At 58.2% G+C, this 23165-nt stretch overlaps 1 protein-coding gene and 1 long non-coding RNA gene across 22 annotated transcripts; one reads left to right on the top strand and one right to left on the bottom strand.

The window, feature by feature from the left end:
- Positions 1 to 1576: 1576 nt before the first annotated feature.
- Positions 1577 to 23161, bottom strand: LOC145546471 (uncharacterized). The gene is made up of 4 exons (XR_014082961.1): positions 22757 to 23161; positions 21536 to 21640; positions 15852 to 16103; positions 1577 to 1780 (listed from the first exon to the last, which is right to left on the bottom strand). It is a non-coding gene; the product is annotated as an uncharacterized LOC145546471 (long non-coding RNA).
- Positions 2014 to 16071, top strand: LOC145546464 (endoplasmic reticulum mannosyl-oligosaccharide 1,2-alpha-mannosidase-like). 21 transcript variants are annotated; one of them, XM_081593420.1, is made up of 14 exons: positions 2813 to 2951; positions 3232 to 3381; positions 4566 to 4674; positions 5359 to 5477; positions 7169 to 7323; positions 7553 to 7665; positions 8745 to 8930; positions 9554 to 9702; positions 10088 to 10276; positions 13159 to 13349; positions 13976 to 14096; positions 14553 to 14750; positions 14828 to 14959; positions 15561 to 16071. In XM_081593420.1, the coding sequence occupies exons 3-14, from the start codon at positions 4626 to 4628 to the stop codon at positions 15762 to 15764; spliced, it is 1806 nt and encodes a 601-aa protein (XP_081449546.1). In that variant the 5' UTR covers positions 2813 to 2951; positions 3232 to 3381; positions 4566 to 4625; the 3' UTR covers positions 15765 to 16071. The 21 variants fall into 21 exon arrangements, with proteins under 21 accessions (XP_081449545.1, XP_081449554.1, XP_081449550.1 ...); XM_081593427.1 differs by having other exon boundaries at positions 9605 to 9702; XM_081593422.1 differs by having other exon boundaries at positions 7172 to 7323.
- Positions 23162 to 23165: the final 4 nt, after the last annotated feature.

Below are 23165 nucleotides of genomic sequence, written 5' to 3' on the forward strand. Positions count from 1 at the left end.
CAGTGGCAGTGACCCTTCCAGGGGCTTGGAGTGCACGGTGGCTCGTCCACGCCCCAGGTGTGACGGCGGGGTCAGGCCCATGCGCAGGGCCCCAAGGACGACTGTGCCTCCACCCAGGCTCTGCCGTCAGTCCTAACTTGTGCCTTACTTGCCTTCTCCCAGCTGCTCCACAGGCGAGCAGAGGGCCTGGGGCAGAGGAGGGTCACCAAGGAGGAGGCCGAGGTGGAGGGTTCCGCCCGGCCCAGGGGCTCCTCACTGCCACAACGGGGCAACCTCGTTACCCAAGTCGAGTTCGTTGGGTGAACTATTAAAACAGCTTGCTTTCACAAAACGTTTTTATTTTCAAATAATTATACCTTCACACGAGGTTTCGCTGAGCGCAGAGAGGTCCCGGGTATGCCTCACCGTCTCCTGCAATGTCTGTCCTTCTGTGATGCTAGGACGCCGTGACCAGGAGACCCTGGCCGTGCTGAGTCCTCTCCCGGGTGAGGCTCCCTGTGGGTCGGGGGTCTCATGGCTGCAAGCACCTCCCTCCTTGCTTGGGAGCCACACGCCCCCATCATCTCTCACCCAGACAGCTGCTAATTGAAGCAACTGAGTTTTGAAAGATGGACAAACGCTCAGTTTTCCCAAATGCAGGCGTTTCCAATAGACACAAGGGGCTGTGACCCAGCCGGGCCTGGCGAGTGCGCTGTCTGACCAGTGAGTGTGGTGGGAGCAGCACTGGGTGTCCCAGGTCTGCGTCCGTCCAGGGGCTGCAGCCTGCTGGCCCTGCGGAAACGAGAGCCCACAGGTTGAGCTGAACCCAACCTGGGCTGCCCAGGAATCTCCCTGTGCTCCATCCAGCTCTTTCCTAGGGTTGCAGAGGGGCCTGGGAAGACCTAGTGGATCAAGCACCTTGGGGGCTGGTCCAGAAGCTGTCCCTTGAATCTGCTCTCTTGGGGGGGGGTTGAGAAACCATGACAAACTCTCCCCCAGATGCCACCATTTCCCTGGTAATTGGTTGTGCAGGGAGGAGTCCTGAGGGCATGGCTGGAACTGCCAGCGGAGCTGTGTGTGGAAGACCTGCAGAGGCCCCAGAGATGACCCTTAGAGAGGAGGGGGAGGAGGAAGGGAGGTCTCTGGGTCAGGAGCAGACAGGCCTAGGTGCTGAGCAGTAGGGGCCTGTGCTGGGGAGACCTCCTGAGGCCCAGGAAGGTCATAGCTGGGATGGCAGGAAGCAGTGGGTTCCCCGGGGGCAGGGGGGAGTGGGCACTGGGGCCTGGAAAGCCCCAGGGAGGGGCTGCAGAGCACCAGGCAGGCCCCAGATCGGGCAGTCCTGGGCAGTCCAGGCCTGCTTTGCCTTGTTTGTTGAGGGGAAACAAGCTCACAGCAAGGTTTAGCGCTCTTTGGTGCATCCTTAAGACTATGGAGTCTGCTGGCCTCAAGAATGAGCACTCAGTTATTTTACCAGCAAAAGTGGACTTTGGAACATCACAGGAACTGCAATTTGGGACATGCAGGCTATAGCAAAACCATAGGTAAGTCCAACAAACAAAGGAGAGTAATGGTTACTTTACAGAGAAAAGTGAGGAAGTTGAGAGGGTTTTTTTTTCTTTTTTTTAATGAAATCTCCCTGGGAAAGACTGCGAGTTCAGGGTGAGGATGGTTTCTCGTTGCCTAAGTTGCTGAGGTAGGTGACTTCCTCTAGGAGAAGCCATGTACTTGTCTGTGGGGGCCTGTGATTGATGGTTCTTTCCTGTTACGCTTCTTCCATTGTACTTTGTAACTGGCTGTTGACCTGGAACAGGAAAACAGCCAGTTATTTTACCAGCAACATGGGTTTATTCTGGAACAGGGAAGAACCGGAACCCAAGACAAACAAACCAAGGTGACCTTCCAGCAAGTGCTGAGAACAAAAGAAACCCTTTCATAGACGAGAAGGCGGGCTGTTCCAGACAAAGGGTCCACTGGAGGAAACCGGAAGCCGGAAGTGTGGCGGCTTTTTATCTGCTGCGCTGTCTCTCATTGGCTGGACGGTTGCCGAGCAGCGAGAAAATCTCCCTCCGCCTGGGGCGTAGGTCAGCACCTTCCTGTGGGGTCCGCTGTTGAGGCTGCGCCGCAGGGCGAGCGAGCTCCCGCTCCTGGCCACCTGACTGCACCTCCCCGAGGGTTCCCTTGAGTAACTTTAATAAGTCCAATGGACTTCGCTTGTGGCTCAGCTGGTAAAGAATCCGCCTGCAACGCGGGAGACCGGGGTTCGATTCCCGGGTTGGGAAGATCCCCTGGAGAAGGGAACGCTACCCACCCCAGTATCCTGGCCTGTAGAATCCCATGGACTATGCCGACTCTGGGTCGCAAAGAGTCGGGCATGACTGAGCGACTTTCAGACGTGCAGGTCCAGTGGCTTCCCTGGTGACGGTAGAGAGTCTGCCTGCAATGCAGGAGCCCCGGGCTGGATCCCTGAATCAGGAAGATCCCCTGGAGAAAGGCGCAGAACCTACGCACACACACACACACACACACACACACACTCCATGAAGACCCCGAGGGCCCACCGGCCTGACTCTGCAGCCCTCTGGCCTCACTGAGCCGGGTCGGCCAGGCCCCAGCCCCACCTCAAGGCTCCGGGAAGACACCCGGGTCAAGTCCACCCCGAGACTCGGGGCGCAAGGGCGCCCCGCGCTCGTGGCGGCGCGGAGCCGCCCGGGAAGGCTCGCCCGGTCCCCACAGGCCTTCGCGGGGCAGCCGGGCGGGGACGCGGCTCCGCGAACGCGGGCAGCGCCGGGGAACGGGCGGGCGGGCTTCTGCGCACGCGCCGTAACCGGCCGCCGACGCCGCCAGCCCCGAGGCGCCAGCAGCGCGTCGCCGACATGCACCCGCGGCCCGCACCGCCCGGGCGCGCCCTGGCGCTGAGCCCCGGCTGGAGACCGGGCGGCGGCGGAGCCCGGGGGCCCTGCTGGCCCTGGCGGGTGAGCGTCCGCCGGCGCCGGGCTCAAGCCTGAGGGGCCGGAAGGGTGCGGGGCGGCGGCGGGAGGCAGCCTCCGCGGGCGGGACAGCGGCGACCCGGCCTCGGACGCAGCCCCGGAGGCCCAGTCAGAGGCTCGGCCCGCCCTCCGCGCGCAAGACCCTGCCAGAGCCCGACCGGGGCGCCGAGCGCCAGCGTGCGCCCCCCGGCCCCCTGGTCCCCGCGGGGCCTGCCGTAGGGCCCGCCGCGTTGACCGCAGTGTCTCTGGTGGTCTCTGGCACCAGGGCCTTGCACGGGGACCCTGGCCTCGGGAGCAGCGGCCCGTCTGAGACCCCTTGCGCCTCTGTCTGTCGAAGGAGTCACCCACCCTTGGCTGTTTAAGGTCGCACAGAACTGAGCGCTGGCGCTTCACTGACACCCTCAGCATTGAGTGTGTGAGTGTTGCGGAAGGAGTCCGTCAGTGGGATTCCATTTATCTGATGAGATGTGTCGTTTAGTTCGGTGGCGTTCTTTTCTGGCCCCAACGTCTGCTTGCTGACACCTGGAGAGTCTGCTTCCTCAGGTCTCGCTGTCTGTCACCCTTCCTCAAGCTGGCCTCTTGAGCTAAGACATCCAGAGACCCATTTCCTTTGGATGAACTTTGCCCCATCATTATTTAAAACTTTAAAACAACTTCTTCCTCTGACTCAGGTGTATGTCCCCAGAGGTGCTTTTCTTTTACTTCCGCCAGGAATCAGGAGGTTTTTGTCCAGCTACTGATAGGAGACCAAAACGAAAAAAAACCACACACACACGCACGACTAATATGATCTCCCTCACCTTAATTCTGTTATTTCTGACTTTCATGGCCTCATGAAAATGAAAGAAAAACAAAACTCATGTCTCACCCCAGACACACCTTGTGGTTTTTAAGTCCTTCACATCACTGATCCAGAACCTAAGTTGTGAACCTGATCTCACTTCAATAAAATATGCCTGCTGGGGTCGCTGTGGTCCTATTACAAGGCCTGATGGGTCAGGAGTATCCAGGAGCCACTACCATAGTCCCTTTGTCCTCTTTAGTTTGTTGTGGACCTGCCTTTCAGGAGGTTTTTTTTTTGACTGAGTCAGGTAGCACCCAGAAGCTTAGTTCCCCAACCAGAGATCAAACTGGGCCCCGTGCAGTGGAAGCTCAGAGTCCTAACCACTGGACTGCCAAGTATTTCCCAGTTGGACCTTTAAAAAAATTGTTTTTTTGCAAGAGGCCTTTCATGCCATGGAAGGAACTTGTACCTATGGAGAGGTGGAGGCCTGAGCCGAGCTGGTGGGCTGCAGGGCCAAGGAAAGGCTGGAGGGGACTGCAGCCAGCACACCCAACCGCCAGTCATTCTCTCATGTCCATACCAGGGCCAGAAAAGGTCTCCCCATGGGTTTCATTCTAAGTGGACCAGTGCGGGGTGTCGGCTGCATTACCGTCCCAGCCTGCGGCTCCTGCTCGGAGGAAACGTCTCCAGTTCAGAGACAGCAGAGCCCCACGCTGGGCCTCGGGAATTGCTCCTTGTCCTCCCAGAGTCTGACACGGTGGGAGAGATTGCTAGTTGTGCTCCTTTCAGTAAAAATGTCATTGTCTGTCCCTCAGAAACGGAAGCAGCTGTCAAGGTCACAGCGGACGGTGGTCCTCTTCCTGCTGGTGGTCCTGATGCTCTTCAGCCTCCGGTCCTATGTCCACGTGGCCGACGACTGGACAGGTACCAGCTGCATGATCCTCGGGGGTCCTGAGGGCTGACTAAGGGGTGGCACAGCGATCTGGCAGCTGCAGGAGGCGTAGACTTCAACGCATTGGCAGGAAGTGAGATAGGGAGAAGCCTAGAATGTTCCCAGCCCCCTGCTATAAGGCGGCTGTTAATCTGCGGTGTGTGACTGTTTCCCAGACATCTGCTGTGAGAAGCGGCGTGTCGTCCCGGGCATCTCACACTGAGATCCAGGTCCGAGGGCACATGCGGAGTCTGTACGCACCGCGCTGCAGGCACTTCCTGGCATGCACCGCAGCTGGGAAGGAAGCGCAGGTGCCGGGAGGAGGGGCAGCTCCCTCCTGGGTTCTGCTCCGTCGCTTCTTGGAGGAGGAAGGCTGCAGAGCCCCCGCGGCTTGCTCCCGTGAATGGCCTGTGTGCCACCGTGGGCCCTCCTTGAAGTGGAAAAAATAAAGGCCAAGTGTTTGGGTTGTGGGTGGGGATAAAGACAGGAGCTGCCAGGTGCTATGGGAAAGGTTTGCTTCCCTGTGGCCACTCTGGAATTCCTTGACCTGCCCTTTTCGGAGGTCCCAGCCTGTCCTTTTCCAGGAGTGCTGGCTGTGTGGGTGCTGTTTCCAGCGCCCTTTGACTCTCCTCTGGGCCTTGAGGCGTATTTGAGATGAAATAGGTTCTCCTGTTTAGCTGTGGACAGCAGGTCGGCGGCAGCACGGCAGAAGATGAGACCTGCAAATCCTCCCGTCTTGCCAGCTCCTCGGAAAGCAGCTGAGAACCCAGAGACCGTGGCGGGGCTGTCGCCTCAGGTACTTGGAGTAAACTGAACGTGGAGTCGTAGCGGGGCTCCAGGCCAGAAGCGCTTCAGCACAGCATGGGCTGTTTGAGAGGGACTGGGAAGAATTCTGCTTCCTGCCGCGTGTCTGAGGTTTGAACCTGAGCCTCCTTGCTCTGGGCTGCTGGGACGGAGGAGACGTGCGGAGAGGAAGAGGGCCATTCTGTCCTCCGTCTTCTTTGTCCGTCTGGCACTCCGGGTCCCTGGGAGGTGAGAGAGACCATCCCTTTTCTCTGGAAGCTACTGGCCGGGGACGGTCAGGCGGGGGCTCCACTCTGGGCCTGCCCAGACGGAGGTGCTGGGGCCTCAGCATCACAGTGGGGTCAGGAGGGAGGAGTTGGAGTTCACAGGTGCGTGGTGCCTGCCGTCCAGCAAGGGTGGGGGAAGGGGTGAGGCCTCGTCCTGGGGGTCCCGAGCCGTCCAGGGTGGGGAGCTGGGGCGGGGGAGGACGTGGAGACTAGAGGGCGATGGGGTCAGCGAGAGCCAGGGCAAGTCCCCACCCCAGGAGAGGGGCCGGCCTTTGAGAGCCCGGGGTGCTCTGTGCCAGGGACACGCTCCCACGGGCTGGGGTGTCCAAGGGGGCCCAGGCGCCCCCAGGGAGAGCCTGGGACTGATGCTGGCTTCACACCCCGCAGGGTGCCTGGGAGGGACAGGAGGCTGCTCTCACCCCGTCTCTCTGGAAGGTCTGTGTGTGAGCGAGCCGGTTTCTCCCTTTAGAGCCAAGAGCATTCCTTCTGTCACTTCTGTGGTCACTCTCTTGTGTATTGACTTCTTGTGACTTCACGTGGCAGCAGACCATGACAGTCTCCCCACCGAGAGACACGTTTCCACACCTCAGCGTCCATGACCTGGACTCTGGTGTCCAGGAGGGGCCTGGAAATGGAGGCGTGAGCATCCATCTCTCCTGTGGAGCAAGTCTTGGGGCCCCTGTGCATCCTGAGGCCGCTGGGACCTCCTCTCTGGGTCCGATGTCAGCACCCGTCCCCGAGACCTGTTTCATCCATGGAGCTTTGTTTCGGCCGCACCTACTCTCGTGACCCGGGGGCCCGGCTCGGTGGGGTTTGGATCTTGGAAGGGGGTGTCTTCCCAGATCCTCCTCCAAGGTGTCCATGGGTGTCCATGGTGTCCATGGCTGCAGCCAAAGGCTTTTCCATTCACGAGTCTGTGTCCTTGTGAGCTGGAGGAGCTGCTGTCGCAGCCGCTGTTGGGGAGCTGGAGCCAGGCTGAGTGCGCCCTCCCACAGCGCTTTTATCACTGACCGGCCACCTCTGCCGCAGCCTTCCCAGGCTGAGCCGGGCGTCCCGGGTGCAGGCCTGGACAGTGTTCTCTCTGGCTCCGTCGATGGGGATGGGGTGGTTTAACCCTGCCCTGCTACCCTTAGGGTCTGACTCCCAGACACGCTCTGGCCAGGGGCTTGACCGACCTTCCAGGGCTACACTCGCCCATTGGCAGAGCCTCCATCAGGTAGAGCCAGGAGCTGACGAGAAAGGGGCTCCTCCCAGAGCTGCATATCGTGTGAAAAATGGAAATCATTTCTTCTAGGAAACTGCAACTGCTCAGCCAGTCCACAGAGCTCCCTGTGTGGCTCCAGGTCTGACTGGGGAGGGGGCGGCATCCTAGAAGCGGGATGGAATCATCGCACGAGTGACTCTTGTCTCTGTCCAGAAGCCCCCAAAGCATTTCCGACGAGGACCCCCCAACCTGCAGATTAGAGCGCCCGATGGAGACGCCCAGGAGAGGAGGCAGGACCAGGCCCAGAGGAGGGCAGAGGTGGTGGGAGAGGCTGGCTGGGGAGCAGAGGCGCAGAGAGACGGCCTCAGGTACTGCGAGCGTCAGAGATGGTCTCAGTGTGGGAACCCAGAGGCGTCTCTTGGTGTTTTTTCCCCTGAAAACCAAAGAGAAGCAGCCTGATGCAGGAGGATAGCTTTCCTTTGTAGCAGACTGTGCCCCTGGGGAGCAGCGGGGGAGACGGCCCACTGAGCTTCCCTGTAGAGCGGGAGGCTGAGCAATCCGCCTCTGCTCTGAGTGCTCTTGATTCTCTCCCTCCAGCCGGAGGGGAGCAGGGACCAAGCCGGAGCAGGGCCCCAGACACCGTCCCAAGAAGGCAAAGGTCCCCCGCTGGCCTTTTCAGCGGCAGGCCCTGAGGATTCAGGCCACTCGAGGTAAGGGCTGCCTGCCCCTACTGGCCTCAGCTGGCGTTCGTCCTGAGGGGTGCGTTGCTGGGCACGCTGGAGAGTTGGGGTGGCTGTGCAGCTCCCGCCTTCCCTTAGAGCCTGGGCACTGGGGCTCCTTGGGGTCAGGCACTCTTTAGAGCCTTGGTGACGACGTCCAGCCCCTCGACGGCTGTCCTCCCGTGTCCAGGTGACAGGCCTGGGTGGTGGTGTGCATGTCTGTCCTTCGGGGATCCCCCCAGGCCGATGGCTCTGGGCAGACGTGCAGGGTTCTCAAGTTCGAGCTCAAGCGGTGAAGGGCCTGTGGGCGGCTGTGCTCACTGAGCTCCATGCAGCCTGCACACTGTGGTCCTCACATCCCCGTTGAGATGGTGGCCTGTCCTGTGCCCATTCCACAGACGAGAGAACTGAGTTTGGGCCCTGGGTGGGACCCTCTGCTGCCAGTGCTGGAGCCTCCCAGGAGAACCAGGGAGCCAGGAGCGGGAACTGGTGGCCGTGGCGCTGAGGCCCACAGGGCCGCTGTGCAGGGTTAGAGGCGGATGACGGAGCCGGGGGTGCTGGCGGGAGTCGGCCTCAGCCCACACTGCGGGGGTGTGTGCTGAAGCTGTGGACGCCGGGGTCTCCTTGTGTAGTAGCCCCGTGTGTGCAGTGGTTCCCTCACGTGGCGAGAAGCCACCTCTGATGTGCTCCAAGCTCCGGGAAGTGTCTCATCAGCCTTGAGGTGTCAGCTCCCTGTTCTCTCCCCCTTGGAAGCACCCTCAGCTGATTGGGCAGAACGCAGGCAGCACCAGACGAGACATTCTTGTCCAGGTCACCAGCTCCTGTCACGTTTGATGTCCACAAACCAGACTGCACCCCCAGGCACATTGGTTCCTCTGCTTCCGCTCCTTCGCCATTTCCTGGAGGGCGGTCCCTGCAGGGACCTGGTGGAGGCTGACGAGCCTGGGCCAGGTGGCAGTGTCAGCTTGGGCCTTCACTGCGGCCTACAGTGCCCCCACGGCAGCCTCCCTCGCTGTGGGGCCGCAAGGCAGCTCTGTCTGGGTGCCCACGCCCTGCTTTCCTCCTCCCAGCCTCACAGAACGAGCGCCAGAAGGCCGTGGTAGACGCCTTCCGCCACGCGTGGGCCGGATACCGCAAGTTCGCCTGGGGCCACGACGAGCTGAAGCCCCTGACCAGGTCCTTCAGCGAGTGGTTCGGCCTCGGCCTCACACTGATCGACGCCCTGGACACCATGTGGATTTTGGGGCTAAAGAAAGGTACCCGCTCGTCCCCACGGTGGGCTCGAGCTGGCCACGCATGACCCTCGGGCCCGAGTGAGCCTGGTCTGTGAGGTGACCGCACACCACGTCCTGCTGGGCTGTGCTTCCCCTTGTCCTGGGGGCCAGGGTGGCTGTGCTGGCCGCGGGCAGTTCCTCTGTCCTCACACATCCGCGTGCCCTGCGCCTCCCACAGAGAGCCGAGTGTGGTGGAGGCTGGATTCCAGGGGTGTCTGCAGCCCGTGTTTCTGTCGCGGTCAGGAGGGGCGCTGTGGTGGGAGGTGACACGTGACCGACGCAGCGGCCAGCAGCGCCCTGAGTCTCTCTCTCGGTGCTTGTCGCTGCAGACGGGGTGAGGCGGGTGACGTCCCCAGATGTCTCTGAACCGGGGCTCCCACAGCCCTGTTCCGCCTTCCGATTGCACTGGTGCTCAGACTGCATGGCCTCCCCCAGCTGCACGCTGGCCCCCGTTCTCTGTGCGGTTGGAGGACGCCTGGGCTCCCCCTCCTGCATGAGGAGGTGATGTCAAAACCCCGCAGGGGATGTGCGTGGCCCCAGAGGGAGCGGTCAGGGAAATGCCAGACTGTTAACTTGTTTCTGTCCCTCTGCTGTTCACGTGGTAGAATTTCAAGAAGCCAGGAATTGGGTGTCCAAGAGGTTATTGTTTCAGAAAGATGTGGACGTCAACCTGTTTGAGAGCACAATCCGGATCCTGGGGGGGCTTCTGAGTGCCTTCCACCTGTCTGGGGACATCCTCTTCCTGAAGAAGGCTGTGAGTGTCCCGGCACCGGGTCTGCTCGCGTCCTGGGGGGCCTGGGGTCTCAAGTGCTCACAGTCAATGCTTTTCTCGCGGGATTGCGCTGGGGAGGGGACATTCGTTTCCAATTCTGTCTCCTCGAGGGCACTCACACTTGTTTCCGAGCACGTGGCTGGCTGAAGCGGCATTGTACCAGCCTGCTGCCTGCAGGTGAGGCCATTCTGAACTCATTGAGTCCAGCTCGGTGTTTGTAGCTGCCAGGAGTGGGTCATGTGAAGCCAGCATACTTGGGTCTGTCCACTGAGCTAGATGAAAATGGGTGTTGGGTTTACCCTCGTGTCGTGGAGACAAGGCCGCCGAGCAGCGGGAATCGTTGACTCATCGCTGTGTTGTGTATCAGGAGGATTTTGGAAATCGGTTAATGCCTGCCTTCCGAACACCCTCTAAGATTCCGTACTCCTTTGTAAACATTGGCACTGGAGTTGCTCACCCACCCCGATGGACCTCTGATAGCACGGTGGCTGAGGTGACAAGCATTCAGCTGGAGTTCCGAGAGCTGTCTCGTCTCACGGGGGATAAGAAATTTCAGGTATGGAGGGGCTCTGCTTCCGGCTGGCGTGGGTTTTCTGCGGGGCCATCTCTGGCTCCGAGGCAAGTGCAGGTCTGCATGATCGTGGGTCCTGGGCCACGAGAGTCTTATCGGTTTTGGTTGTTGGCCCACGTTCTCCTGGAGAACCGCATTTTCTGGTGATACCAGAGGTGCAGACGGGAGAGGCCTTGGCTGGAGGCCGAGTCCTCTGCCTGGCCCGCCCCGGTGCAGTCCCGTGTCCTCAGGGCCCCGGCAGCTGATGGCTTGTCGGCCGCGCTCGGCGTGGCCTGGGGTCCACTTGCCGTTGTCCTGGGCCCTCGTGCAGGGGCGAGGACCGCCTGCTCTGTCGTGGCTGAGTGCCACGGGATGTGTTGGAGGTCTGGCTTTTGTCGTCAGGTCAGTGTAGGTGATGTCGTGGTCATCCCGTTTGTGGCATCCAGACTGGGCCCCGCACACCGTCCCCGGGGGGCAGCTGGGGTGCTGAGCCGGCGGGGCTCCCAGTATGGGGGGGCGGGCAGTGCTGACCCCCAAGTCTTCCTCCGAGGGAAGAAGTCCTAACGTGAAGGCCTGGGCTGGACAAAGGCCTTGAGTGTCCAGGGGTCGCTGTGGGCACAGCGGCCTGCGGGCTTCCTTGGTGCCCAGATGCCCCGGGGGTCCTGCCTCTGGGTCCCGAGGACAGGCGGCACTGAGTGGGTGGCGCCCACACTAAACTGGTCTGCTGACCCTCATTTCCGCCTGCGCTGCACCTCAGAGCAGCATGGCACAGTGAGAGGCGTCCGCGGGCTTAGTTCCTGCTGCAGTCAGCGTAGCCCTTCCCAGTTGAAACTGGAGAAACCGAGGCAGGAAGGGTGCTGGTTACTTGTGCAAGATCAGAGGTAGTGGGCGATGGGGAATTCAGACCCGCAGCATGTGCCCTTGAGTCTTCTTTCTTCTATTTCTGATCCATATCAATATTTATTATTAAAATGAATGTAAAGTGAATATCAAATCTGAAGTCCTCTACCTGTCATCGCTTTCTTAAAAAACACACACAGCACAGAACACAGCACGGTGACTGCTTTCTGTGCACAGCCCTGCGGCGGCGGCACGCTCAGACCCGGCGGCACGCTCAGGCCGTTGTGTAGCCGTCGTCACCATCACCTCCCCAAGCCGACCCCTTGTCCTCAACTAGACAGTCACTCCCACTCTCCCAGGTCCTGGACACTAGCATCCACTTTCTGTCTCCGTGAAAAATACTTTCATTTTTTAAAATTTTGCCTCTTTCTTTTCTTATTGTGGTAAGAAAATCACATAACATGAAATTCGCCATCATAAAACCATCTTGAAGCATCCAGTTCATAAGCGTTCAGTGTGTTCACACAGCTGTGGAACCGATCTGCGGAACTTCCTCATCTGACGAGAAGCTCTGCGCACATTACATACTGACTCAGTTCATTTGACTTCCTGTCTCTATGAAGTGCGCTATTCAAGGTCTGTCATATAAGTGGAGTCATACAGCATCATCCTTGTGAGTCTGGCTTAGTTCATGCAGCGTAGTGTCCGCAGGGTTCATCCACAGAGTAACATCAGAGTTGCCTTCCTTTTGAAGGCTAAATAATATTCCATTATACTGATGGAGCACACGTTGCTTTTCCAGTCATCCATCCACGACACTGGTTACAGTGAATGACGCGGTTCTGTACACGGCTGCAATAACACCTTGTTAGAAATGATCCCTAGAACTGAAATTATGACAGCATGAGGTCTCTCAGAGTTCAGCGTTTTTTGAGAAAATGCCATACCATTGTCCCAGTGGTTGTACCCTTCTGGATTCCCACCAGCAGTGCACAAGCGTTCCAATTTCTACACATCCTTGCAACACTTGTTTTCTGGGTTTTGTTTTTTTTTTGATAGTAGCCATTGAGGCGAGCATGAGGTGATATCTGATTCTTGTGGTGTCTATTTCCAATTCATTAATGATCAACGATGTTAAACATTTTTTCATATGCTTATTTGTGTGTCTTCTTTGGCAAAATGTCTATGAAAATCCTTTGCCCTCATGTAAATTGGGTGGTTTGGGTGTTTTGTTGTTGAGTGGTAGGAATTCTCTATACATCCTGGACAGGAGTCCTGAAGCAGATATGTGGCCTGCAGATATTTTTCTCTCATCTGAAGTCTGCATGTTTACAGTGTGGATGGTGTCCTTAGATGTACAAGAGATTTTCATTTTCAAGCAGTCAGTCTGTCTGTTCCGCTGCCTGTGGATTAGGTATTGTGTTCCAGTCCCTGGATGAAGTGTGGCCTGTCGGTGCCACCCTCGGTTAGGGAACACCTGCTAATGACGGAGGGGACACACACCGTTCACGTGAGGGTCCCACACACCCAAGGGTAGTCCGCGTGAATTAGCGACTCGCTCGTAAGGGTCACTTGCAGGCACACATATTGCCATGTCTTGGCAGTGGCTAGATCGCAGAGGAGTAAAGCAGCTCACTCCAGAGAAGTGTGCACATGGACAGGTGTGTGACTGTTGGGTCCGGAGGACTGTGAGGAAAGGTGATCAGACACGCGTGCTGCCCTGGCTACATGGGAGCCCAGGTGGCATGGGCCTTGAAGAGGGAACAGACGTCCCCCGGTGGCTGAGGACTTTGGGGACGTTGTCATCATGAGCAGCAACCTTGGGCTGGGAAACAGATGTGCCTGCCAGCCCTGCAGGAAGTGGGAGCACCCAGCAATCAGGAGGGGGTGCCAGACCCACAGCTGTGGCCTCAGACGCTGTCCCAGGTGGAGGCTGGGAAGTGTCTCGAGGACGGGTTCAGTCCCACGGTCGGCCGTCCAGGCGCTGTGTCGGAGGGCAGCCTCTCCGCGCAGCCCACCCGCTCACCGCCCCCCGTCGTCTGCCCCAGGAGGCCGCAGAGGAGGTGACGAGGCGCGTGCACGCCCTGCGCGGGAAGCTGGACGGGCTGGTGCCCATGTTCATCAACACCAACAGCGGCAGCTTCACCCACCTGGGCGTGTTCACCCTGGGCGCCAGGGCCGACAGCTACTACGAGTACCTGCTAAAGCAGTGGATCCAGGGCGGGAAGAAGGAGAGGCAGTGAGGCCTGTTTCTCCGCCTTCGGGGTGGCCCCCTGGGCTCGGGGTGGAGGGGCCCTCTGTGGGGAAGGGTGTTTCTGTTCATCCTCTATGCAGAGCAAGGACCGGCCACTGGGGCCCATGGTTCATGCTCGCTGGGCAGACAGGGCTCGTCCTTGGGGTTGTGGCTGCTCGGTCATCGGCTCCAGTGGGAGGCAGCCGGGCCACGTGGGCCTCCTCTTGCTTAGCGCTTTGACGCTGACAGCTCACACATTCCCAGGGAGCAGCTTTATCCAATTATAAAATAGAGATAGACGCCGGTGGGGCGCTGGGATCCTCTCAGGCCTCAAGCCTAGGGTGACTGTGGCCCAGGAAGTGTCTCTGACTGGAGAGCCGGCAGGCTGGTTCAGGGTGAATCAGGCGGGCAGAGGCTGGTCTCCAGTGGCCCCTTGGGGGAGGTTGGGAGGCACTGGCCTCATTGGAGAGGGGGCGGCCCAGAAGCCCGTGAGGCTGACCCCCTTGGGTCCGGCAGGGCCGGGCCTCATAGATCCGAGACGGGGCCAGGAGCTCGAGGCCACACCCTGTTTGTGGAACTGAGGGCTGTGGGCCCGCCTGGCCAGAGCACACAGGCCCCGCTGGTCTGCGCAGGCTGCTGGAAGACTACCTGGAAGCCGTGGACGGGATCAGGAAGCACCTGCTCGCCAGATCTGAGCCCAGGAAGCTGACCTTCGTGGGGGAGCTCAACCACGGCCGCTTCAGTGCCAAGATGGTGAGTGGGAGCATATTTCCCTGATCCGGCCTCGAGGCAGCTTGGGGACCCAGCCTTTGTGCTTGATGTCTGATGGCTCTGAGAGTGGGGACGGCCGGGGGAACCTCATGATCCTGGCAGTGGATTGTGAGCGGTCCCGGGTGGATGTGGGTGTCCCGTGACAGCAGCAAGAAGAGCTGAGGCTTGTGGGGTGCCAGGCCCCCACCCCAGAGCACCCCCTCCTCCAGGACCCCTGCCCTGCTCCGAGTCTCGCCTCCCTGCTCTCGGGGAGCCCCCACTCCCAGTTGCACCCCCGCCTGCCCTCCTGCAGCCAGGGCTCCGTCAGCCTTTGAGGTGGTCCTTCCAGAAGCTTCTCCCCCGCCCGTGTGGGGCCCCAGGTGCTTGGCCTGCTGCTCGGTCCCCTGGCTGAGGCCTGACGGCGCTGGCCCCGCTGACGAGGTGGCCCTGCGGTTTCAGGACCACCTGGTGTGCTTCCTGCCGGGGACGCTGGCTCTGGGTGCCCACCACGGCCTGCCTGCTGAGCACATGGAGCTGGCCCAGGCGCTCATGGACACCTGCTACCAGATGTACCGTCAGATGGAGACGGGGCTGAGCCCCGAGATCGCACACTTCAACCTGCAGCGCACGAAGGCCGTCAAGGACGTTCAGGTCAAGGTGAGCCATGCTGGGCCCAGGGCTGGGGCCAGATGGGAGTGCGGGCAGGCCCCTCCTGAGCCCGTGTGCCTCCCCAGGCGGCCGACAGGCACAACCTGCTGCGGCCCGAGACCGTGGAGAGCCTGTTCTACCTGTACCGCCTCACGGGCGACCGCAAGTACCAGGACTGGGGCTGGGAGATCCTGCACAGCTTCAACACCTACACGCGGGTGAGCCGCCCACTGCGGCCCCAGGGCCTCACTGCCGCCTCCCAGGGGCTGCCCGGGGAGGCCCCGCCCCGGCTGTGAGGGCCCAGGGGGTCGGGACGTCCGTCTGTCCTGTCTGGGGGACGGCTGTGCCGGGAGGGTCCCTGCAGTGCCCCGAGGCGCACAGAGCGTGTCTCTCCTGGGTCCTCCGTGTGCCTTGGCTGCATGTTCCCACCCAGGCGGTGGGTGACCTCTGGGCCGCTACTCCCCAGGCCGGGGGCCACGACCACCCTCCCCCCTCTGCTCTGCCCAGGGCCCTGTGCCCACCCTGGCAGGGCTGAGACGTGACCTTCACCCTGTGGCACCTGAGGTGGACTCGACACCCCTCGGGTGGCCTTGGGGCCTTTGTGAGGCCTGCACAGGTTTGGGAGGTGGCACTTGGCATCTGGTCACTGAAGGGAACCGTGGCTGACCCCCAGGGTGGCTGTTCCCCCGTGGGCTTTGGTGTCCTCCCCGCCCCAGACCCTGCCCTGGGGGGCCGTGTGTTCTGGGGCGGGGGGGGGGACTCCCTCCCTCCAGAAGGCTGAGCCAGCATCATGACGCTGCGGCCTCGGCTCTCGAGCAGGTTCCCTCGGGCGGCTATTCTTCCATCAGCAATGTCCAGGACCGCCACCACCCCCAGCCCAGGGACAAGATGGAGAGCTTCTTTCTGGGGGAGACGCTCAAATACCTGTATCTGCTCTTCTCCGACGACCTCGACCTGCTGAGCCTGGACACCTATGTGTTCAACACAGAGGCTCACCCCCTGCCCATCTGGGCCCCCTCCTAGGGCGGGACGGCTCTCGAGTAGGCGCTGCCCAGGAGGCTGATATGTGCTGTCCGCGAGGATGCCTGTCGGCAAGACGCGGGCCCTGACCTTGGCTGTGCAGTGTCTGCCCAGCTGGCGGCACCTCCTCCGGGCCGGGCTGGTGACAGAGGCCGGGGTCCACAGGGCCAGGATGTTTCAGGACCTCGTAGCTGCTCGGGGTGGCCACTGGGCGTCCGGGGCTCTGCCGCCGGTCTGTGCTCCTCGCCTGGTTCTGGTTGGATCACCGTTTGGAACACGTGGGAATAAACGGGCGGTGTGATTCCGGGGATCCTGTCCGCTCAGCGAGTTTCTTCCTTCTTCCTAGAAAATCAAATCATGACTACATTCCTGAAGCCTGAACACTCTCCTGCTGCCCTGCAAGGGCTTCCTCGGGGTCCTGGGCATCTGGTCACCCCAGGCCACTTTGGCCCTGAGCCCGCGATGTGATTAGAGACAGAGCCTGAGGGCCCAGCCCGGTGCAGCCCAGCCTCGGGGTCACAGCCTGTGAACACGCCGGGCCCAGGGGCTCGGGACATCCTGACCTCATGGGGATTCGGGCTCCTGGCTGGCTGTGGTGTTTACATGTTGTATTCAGGGATCCGCCCCTGCTTTTGCAGGGCCGGGCAGGGTCGGGTGGCCTGTTCACCAGCTCCCAGCCCGACCGATGGACTGCAGTCGGGATAGAAGCTCGTGTTGTCTGTGAGCTTTCACATGGGGATGAACTGGTCTCTGAAACGCTGGGCGTAGATTGAGAGGCTCCAGGGTTTCGGGTCCCAACTCCATGGTCTGCCCACTGAAAGTCATATTCTGCACACCCCCCCGCCAGTTCGGAAATCCTAATCCCGTTAGGTATAACGAAAAACATCAGCAAAAGTTCATCAAAGCCTAAGACAAGGGAAGGTTGTCAGCCACAAGGCAGAGGAGGCAACTCCCAGCTCTTGTTCCCCCACGAGAAACACACACACACAGATCCAGTCACAGCCAGCATTCAGCGACAGCAACAGTGACATCACAGGGAGGAATCTAAAAGCAGGAAAGCGGTCTGCCCAAAGGAACAAAGTTAGCTGATAGAAACCATCCCTGAAGAATTTCAGACATCAGAATTATTAGAAAGCAACTTTGAGAGACTTGTTTAAAAGTGCTAAGAGAGGACTTCTCCGGTGGTTCAGTAGTTAAGAGTCCACCTGCCAACGCAGAGGACATGAGTTCGATCCCTGGTCTGGGGAGATGCCGCCTTCTGAGGGTCCGCTGAGCCCACATGCCACAACTATTGAAGCTCGTGTGCCCTGGAGCCAGTGCTTTGCAACAGAAGAAGCTGCCGTAATGAGACGCTGTGCACCGCAATGAAGAGTAGCCCCTGCTCACCGCAGCTGGAGAAAAAGCCTTCACAGCAACAAAGGCCCCGTGCAGCCAAGGATGAATGACTTTTTTTTTATGCTCAAAGAGGTCAAGGAAAACATGCACGCGGAAGTAAAGGAGATCGAAGAATAACAAGGAAACTGAGAATAGGAGAAGTTACGAAAAGAAAGCAAAGCCTCAGACTGAAAAGCACAAAAACGAAAAGATTCATTAGAGGGGTCAACAGCAGACTCAAGCTGGCAGGAGAATGAGTGAGTAGGCTGTTGGTGTATGACTAGAGGAACTCGTGTTAAGAGCAGAGAAAACAACAAAGACCAGTGAACAGAGATCAGAGAGCTCTGGAGTCCCATCCTGTTGGGTCCCACATGTGCCTTATAGTAGCTTCAAAGGAGAGAGAACAGGGAAAAATGATAGTTGAAAAAATAGTTAGAAACTTACCAAATCTGATGAAAGATACAAATCTACAAATCCAAGAAGTTCAGTGAATTCCAAGAATCAAAGAGACTCACACCAAGAGACTTTAATAATCAAATTGTTGACAGAATCTTGAAAATAGCACAAGAGAAATGACTGCTATATACAAGCCATCTTCATATTAACAGATAACTTCTCATCAGAAAATGATAGAGATGGACTTCCTGGTGGCCCAGTGGTTACGAATCTGACTTCCATTGCAGGGGACGTGGGTTTGTTCCCTGGTCCAGGAGCTGAGATCCCATAGCTGTAGGGGATCTGTGCACAACTAAACCTGCACACCACAACTAAGACTCGCCAGAACCAAAAATAATTAATTTAAAATAGAAAACCATAGAAACCAGAAGGCAATGGCATACGTAAAGTGATGGGTGAATAAAGTTGTCAACCAGAATCCTATATCCAGCAAAATTGACCTTCAAAAATGAAGAATTTAGGGCATCACTGATTCAATGGACGTGAGTTTGAGCAAGCTCTGGGAGATGAGGAACAGGGAGGCCTGGTGTGCTCGAGTCTATGGGGTCACAAAGGGTCGGACATGACTGAGCGACTGAACAGCAAAGGCGTCCCCAGATACACAGTAGTTGAGGGAGTTTGTTGCCGCCAGACCTGCCTTACAAGAAGTACTCACGCTGTCCCTGCAGATTTAAGTGAAAGGACATTAGTACCTCCAAGCCACAGGGAGAAACAAAGGTCTCTGACAGAGGCAGAACTGTGGGCACGTATGAAAACCAGCGAAACCAGCGTACACTTTGGGTTATGACTCCACTTTGTATTTACCATAGGATGTGAAAGACAAATGCGTGACCAACAGTGACAGATTCATGTTCCTGTGCACAAATGTAGGAGTATGTGACTTGCAATAACAGCATAAAGCAGAAAGGATGGAGTGGTCTCGAAGCATAGTGCATGTATGTAACTGAGTGAAGTTGTTGTCGACTTAAGTACATTGTTATAAACTTAGGAGGTTAAGTGTTATCTCCCTGGTAACCAAAGAAAACATCTGGGAGATGCACACAGGAGAGTCTCTGAGAAAGCTGCTAGAGGCGGTAAATTCAGGAAAGTGCAGGGTATTAGATCAGCAGACAGAAAACCAGCTACGTTTCTATGCACCTGCAGTGAACAATTCAAAAGGAAATTAAGGAAGCAATTCCACTTTAAATAGCATCTAAAAGAATAAAATAAGTAAATCTAACCAAGGGGGTGATTTAACTGTACACTGAAAACTATAAAACATTGCTGATGGAAATTAAGACCTAAATAGGTGGAAAGTTATCCTTTGTTCATGGGTAGAAAGCCTTTTTTTTTTGTGGCTGCACCACTCAGCTTACAGGATCTTAGTTCCCCGACCAGGGATCAGACCTGGCCCCAGTAATTAAAGTGGAGAGTCCTAACCACTGGACCACCCAGGGAGTCCCAGGAAGACTTAATTTGAAGATGTCCATACGACCCAAAGTGATCTGCAGCTTCAATGCAATCCTTATCAAAATTCCAACTTTTGGTTTTTTTTGCAGAAGTTTAAATGTCAATCCTCAAATTCATATGGGATGGCAAGGGGCCCTGAATAGCCAAAATAATCTTGAAAAAGAAAAAAGACACACATTTCCCAAGTTCAAGACTTCCTACAAAGGCACAGTATTCAAAGCAGTGTGGTGTTTTCATAAGGCTAGGATAGACACCCAGATCATGGAAAACGAGAGTCTAGCAGTAGACGCATATCTGTGTTGTTCAGTCGCTCAGTCGTGTCCAATCTTTGTGACCCCATGGACTGAAGCAACCAGGCTTCCCTGTCCATCCCTATCTCCTGAAGCTTGCTCAAACCCACGTCCATCGAGTCGGTGATGCCATCCAACCATCTCATCCTCTGTTGTCCCTTTCTCCTCCCGCCCTCCATCTTTCCCAGCATCAAGATATTTTCCAATGAGTCAGCTCTTTGCATGAGGTGGCCAAAGTATTGGAGTTTCAGCTTCAACATCAGTCCTTCCAATGAACACCCAGGACTGATTTCCTTTAGGATTTACTGGTTTGATCTCCTTGCAGAACCAAGGAACTCTCAAGAGTCTTCTCCAACACCACAGTTTGAAAATCAATTCTTCGGTGTTTTAGCCTTTATGGTCCAACTCTTACATCCATACATGACTACTGGAAAAACCATAGCTTTGACTAGACCTTTGTTGGTAAAATGATGTGTCTGCTTTTTAATGCATTGTCTAGGCTGGTCACAGCAGTGATTTTGGAGAAAAGAAAGTCTGTCACTTTCCATTTCCCCTCATCTGTTTGCTTGGATGTCATCAAAATAATTTCTGCACACTGAAGGACACCAGCAAGAGTGCAAAGGCAACCCACAGAACGGGAGAAAATATTTTCCAACTACAAATGCAATAAGGGTTTAATGACCAGAATATACTTCTTAAAACCTCTAAAACTCAAGAACAAAAACTCTTGAAACTCAACAACGAACGAAAAAAACTCAAAAAACCCCCAAATTAAACAACAAAAACTGAAACACAACAATGAACAAACGGTGGAAACACTTTTTATGTTAAAAGGGCACATCATATGTATAGTTTAATACATGTACACACATGGCAACTTTGACACAGCTGCGGGCGCCACTTGGGTGAGAGCTGAGAGCACTGAGACCTGCTCGGGGGCAGCCCTTGCCCCTCTGAGACACTCCTACAAAGAAGACGTATGCATGCTCGCAGAGTGCACGAGAAGGTAACGTTGCTGGTCAGGAACATGCCAATCAAAATCACAGTGAGAGACCACTCCCACTGTGGCAACGCCACCTCTAAACAAAACAAGAGTTGGGGAGGACGTGGAGAAACTGAAACGTTTGTGGCCTACTGGTTGGAATGTAAAACAATGCCAACGCCGTGGAGAACAGAGCGGAGCTTCCTCAGAAGAGAAACGGAGTCACCACGTGGCCCTGCGACCCCACATCCAAGTGTACCCCCCCCCACTCCGAAAGCAAGCTCTTGAAGAGCTAATCGCACACCCGGGTTCACAGCAGCATTTTAAACATAGGCGAGAGGTGGAAACAATCCCGTGTCCACTGATGGATGAATGGATATCCATATTGTGGGCTGTCCATAAATGGAATATAATTGATATTTACCTGGAAAAAAGGAAGGCTGTCCTGACACAGGCTACAACATGGATGAGCGTTGAAGACTTGATGCTCAGTGAAAGCCAGACACAAAGATAAATTCTGTATGATTCTACTTATATGAGGTTTCTAAAATAGCCAGACTCATAGAGACAGGACAATAGAGGTCATCCCAGGATGGGGCAGGGCTTCCTTGGTGGCTCAGTGGTAAAGAATCCACCTGCAGTGCAGGGGACACGGATTCGACCCCTGGGTCAGGAGGATGGCCGGGAGAAGGGCAGGGCACCCACTCCAGTGTTCTTGCCTGCAGACTCCCATGCACAGAGGAGCCCGGTGGGCTACTGTCCACTGGGTCTCAGAGTCAGACACGACCGATGACTGAGCCATCAGCAGCCTGGGGGAGGTGGTGTTTAATGAGTGAGGAGTTTTTGTTTGGGAAGATGAAACAGTTTGAGAGAGAATGATGGTAGTCGCACAACAGGATGGATGAACTTACAGCTGATGTATTTAAATGTGGTTGAAAGGGCATAATTTCACACACACAGATGAACGTGGCCTTAAGTGCAGGTGCTGTGTGGGTCAGAGCTGAGAGCCCTGGGGCCCACTTTGGGACTCTCTGTCCATCCCACGTGCCCACCTCTGGTTCCTGGCAGCTCTGAGGTCTGAAAGGGGCAGGGTAGGCTCTGGTAAGGGGCTGGGCCTGGCTTCCAGATCCAGGGGCTGTGGAGGGGGAATCAGGCCCCAGCTTTGTCCCCAGAGTCAGTGGCCCCGGGCAGTTGGGGAAAGGGATCTGGTCCCCCAGACGTACCTGTGCGCTCAGGGCCACAAGTCGTGGCCAGAGTCCCAGAGGAATCAGATGCTCCTCTCTGGGGCTTCCAGCTGCTACCCAGGCATGGAGGAGCCGCCGGAGTGTCTGCAGGGGGAATACGGTGGGCCTGCAGTGGGTTGGGGTCCGGCCTCTTAGCTGGTGGGGGAAGGGCTGCGAGCGGGAGCAGCCTGCAGAGGGGCTGCCGTCCAGGGGAAAGGACTCCTCCCTGAAGAGGCGGGCCTCTCAACACAGGACGGGCGCCCCTAGATGCAGGGCCGGGAGGAGAGGAACAGGGCCAAGGGGACGCGGGAACAGGGCCACCTTGGCACACAGAGACAAGAGGATGGGGACACAGGGATGCAGGGACGGGAGCACGGGGGCAGGGGGACGCAGGGGCTGGGGCACAGGGGCGTGGGGACGCAGGGACGGGAGCACAGGGGCAGGGGGACGCAGGGGCTGGGGCACAGGGGCGTGGGGACGCAGGGACGGGAGCACAGGGGCAGGGGGACGCAGGGGCGGGGGCACAGGGGCGTGGGGACGCAGGGGTGGGGGCACAGGGGCAGGGGGACGCAGGGGCGGGAGCACAGAGGCGTGGGGACGCAGGGGTAGGAGCACAGGGGCATGGGGATGGGGGGGTGGGGGCGCAGGGGCAGGGGGACCTGGGGTGTGTAGGGAGGGGCGCAGGCACAGGGAGTGGGGCTGGTTGTGCTGTGGCACTGGGTGACCTCAGGGAGGCCACACCCACAGGGAGGTGTCACATGGTGGACAGTCATTGTCACCACACTGAGAGCCACAGCGGGGGGCCTGGGGCTGTGAGGGGAGGGGGGCCGGGGGACACGGGCTCACTCCCTGCCCAGCCCCAGGCCAGACAGGTAAGCCCTGGGCAGAGACCAGGGTCCTGGGAGCGGGGACGGGCGGCCCCTCCCGTCTGCCGCCCGTGTGGGCCCCCGCCCACCCCTGCTCTGGGCCTGGCTCACGGCTGTGTCTGCAGCAGGACTGCAGTCAGCACAGCCCCGCCTGAGACCGAGCGGGCCACCCGGTCGGCCTGTCTGACCCCTCCAGGCCCTGGACTGGCACCAGGGCAGTGGAGTCCCTTTTGTCCTCTGGGCACCAGGGCGCCAGAGAGGGGCTGGTCTGAGGGGGCGGGAGAGGGTCCCGGATCCCAGCTCGGCCTCCGAGGAGTGGCCCCAGCTCCTGCCCGAGCTCTGAGGCCCGGCTTACCCTCCTCTGCCTGCCACACGGCCCTCGGGGTTTCTCCGGCGGCTGGGCTCCCTTCCCAGGGCTGCTGACTCCACCTCTCACCCCAGGGCTCTAGGAGAGCTGTCCTCCCGCCGAGCCTGTCTTCTGAACTCTCCCTTCCCTTTCCCAGCCTCACTCTGGAGAGCGGCCCTCCCCAGATCTGTTTACGGGGATGGACCCAGGACACGGCCGGGCAGGGAGGTGGCCGGCAGGGCAAGGAGGTGGCCGGGCGGCGGGGAGGTCACCTCCCACCCACACGCGTGTGTGGCATGGCACCCGAGCTCGCAGCAGCCGCTGGAGGACGAGAGGCCGGGCGGGCACACCCCCGCCCCAGCACAGACCCTTGAGCCCTCAGCCCACTTCTGTGCCCCCACGGTGACCGTCTCCACGG

This window comes from Giraffa tippelskirchi, chromosome 4 (assembly GCF_054371585.1).
Source record: "Giraffa tippelskirchi isolate mGirTip1 chromosome 4, T2T-mGirTip1v1.2.pri, whole genome shotgun sequence".
Lineage (NCBI taxonomy): Eukaryota > Metazoa > Chordata > Mammalia > Artiodactyla > Giraffidae > Giraffa > Giraffa tippelskirchi.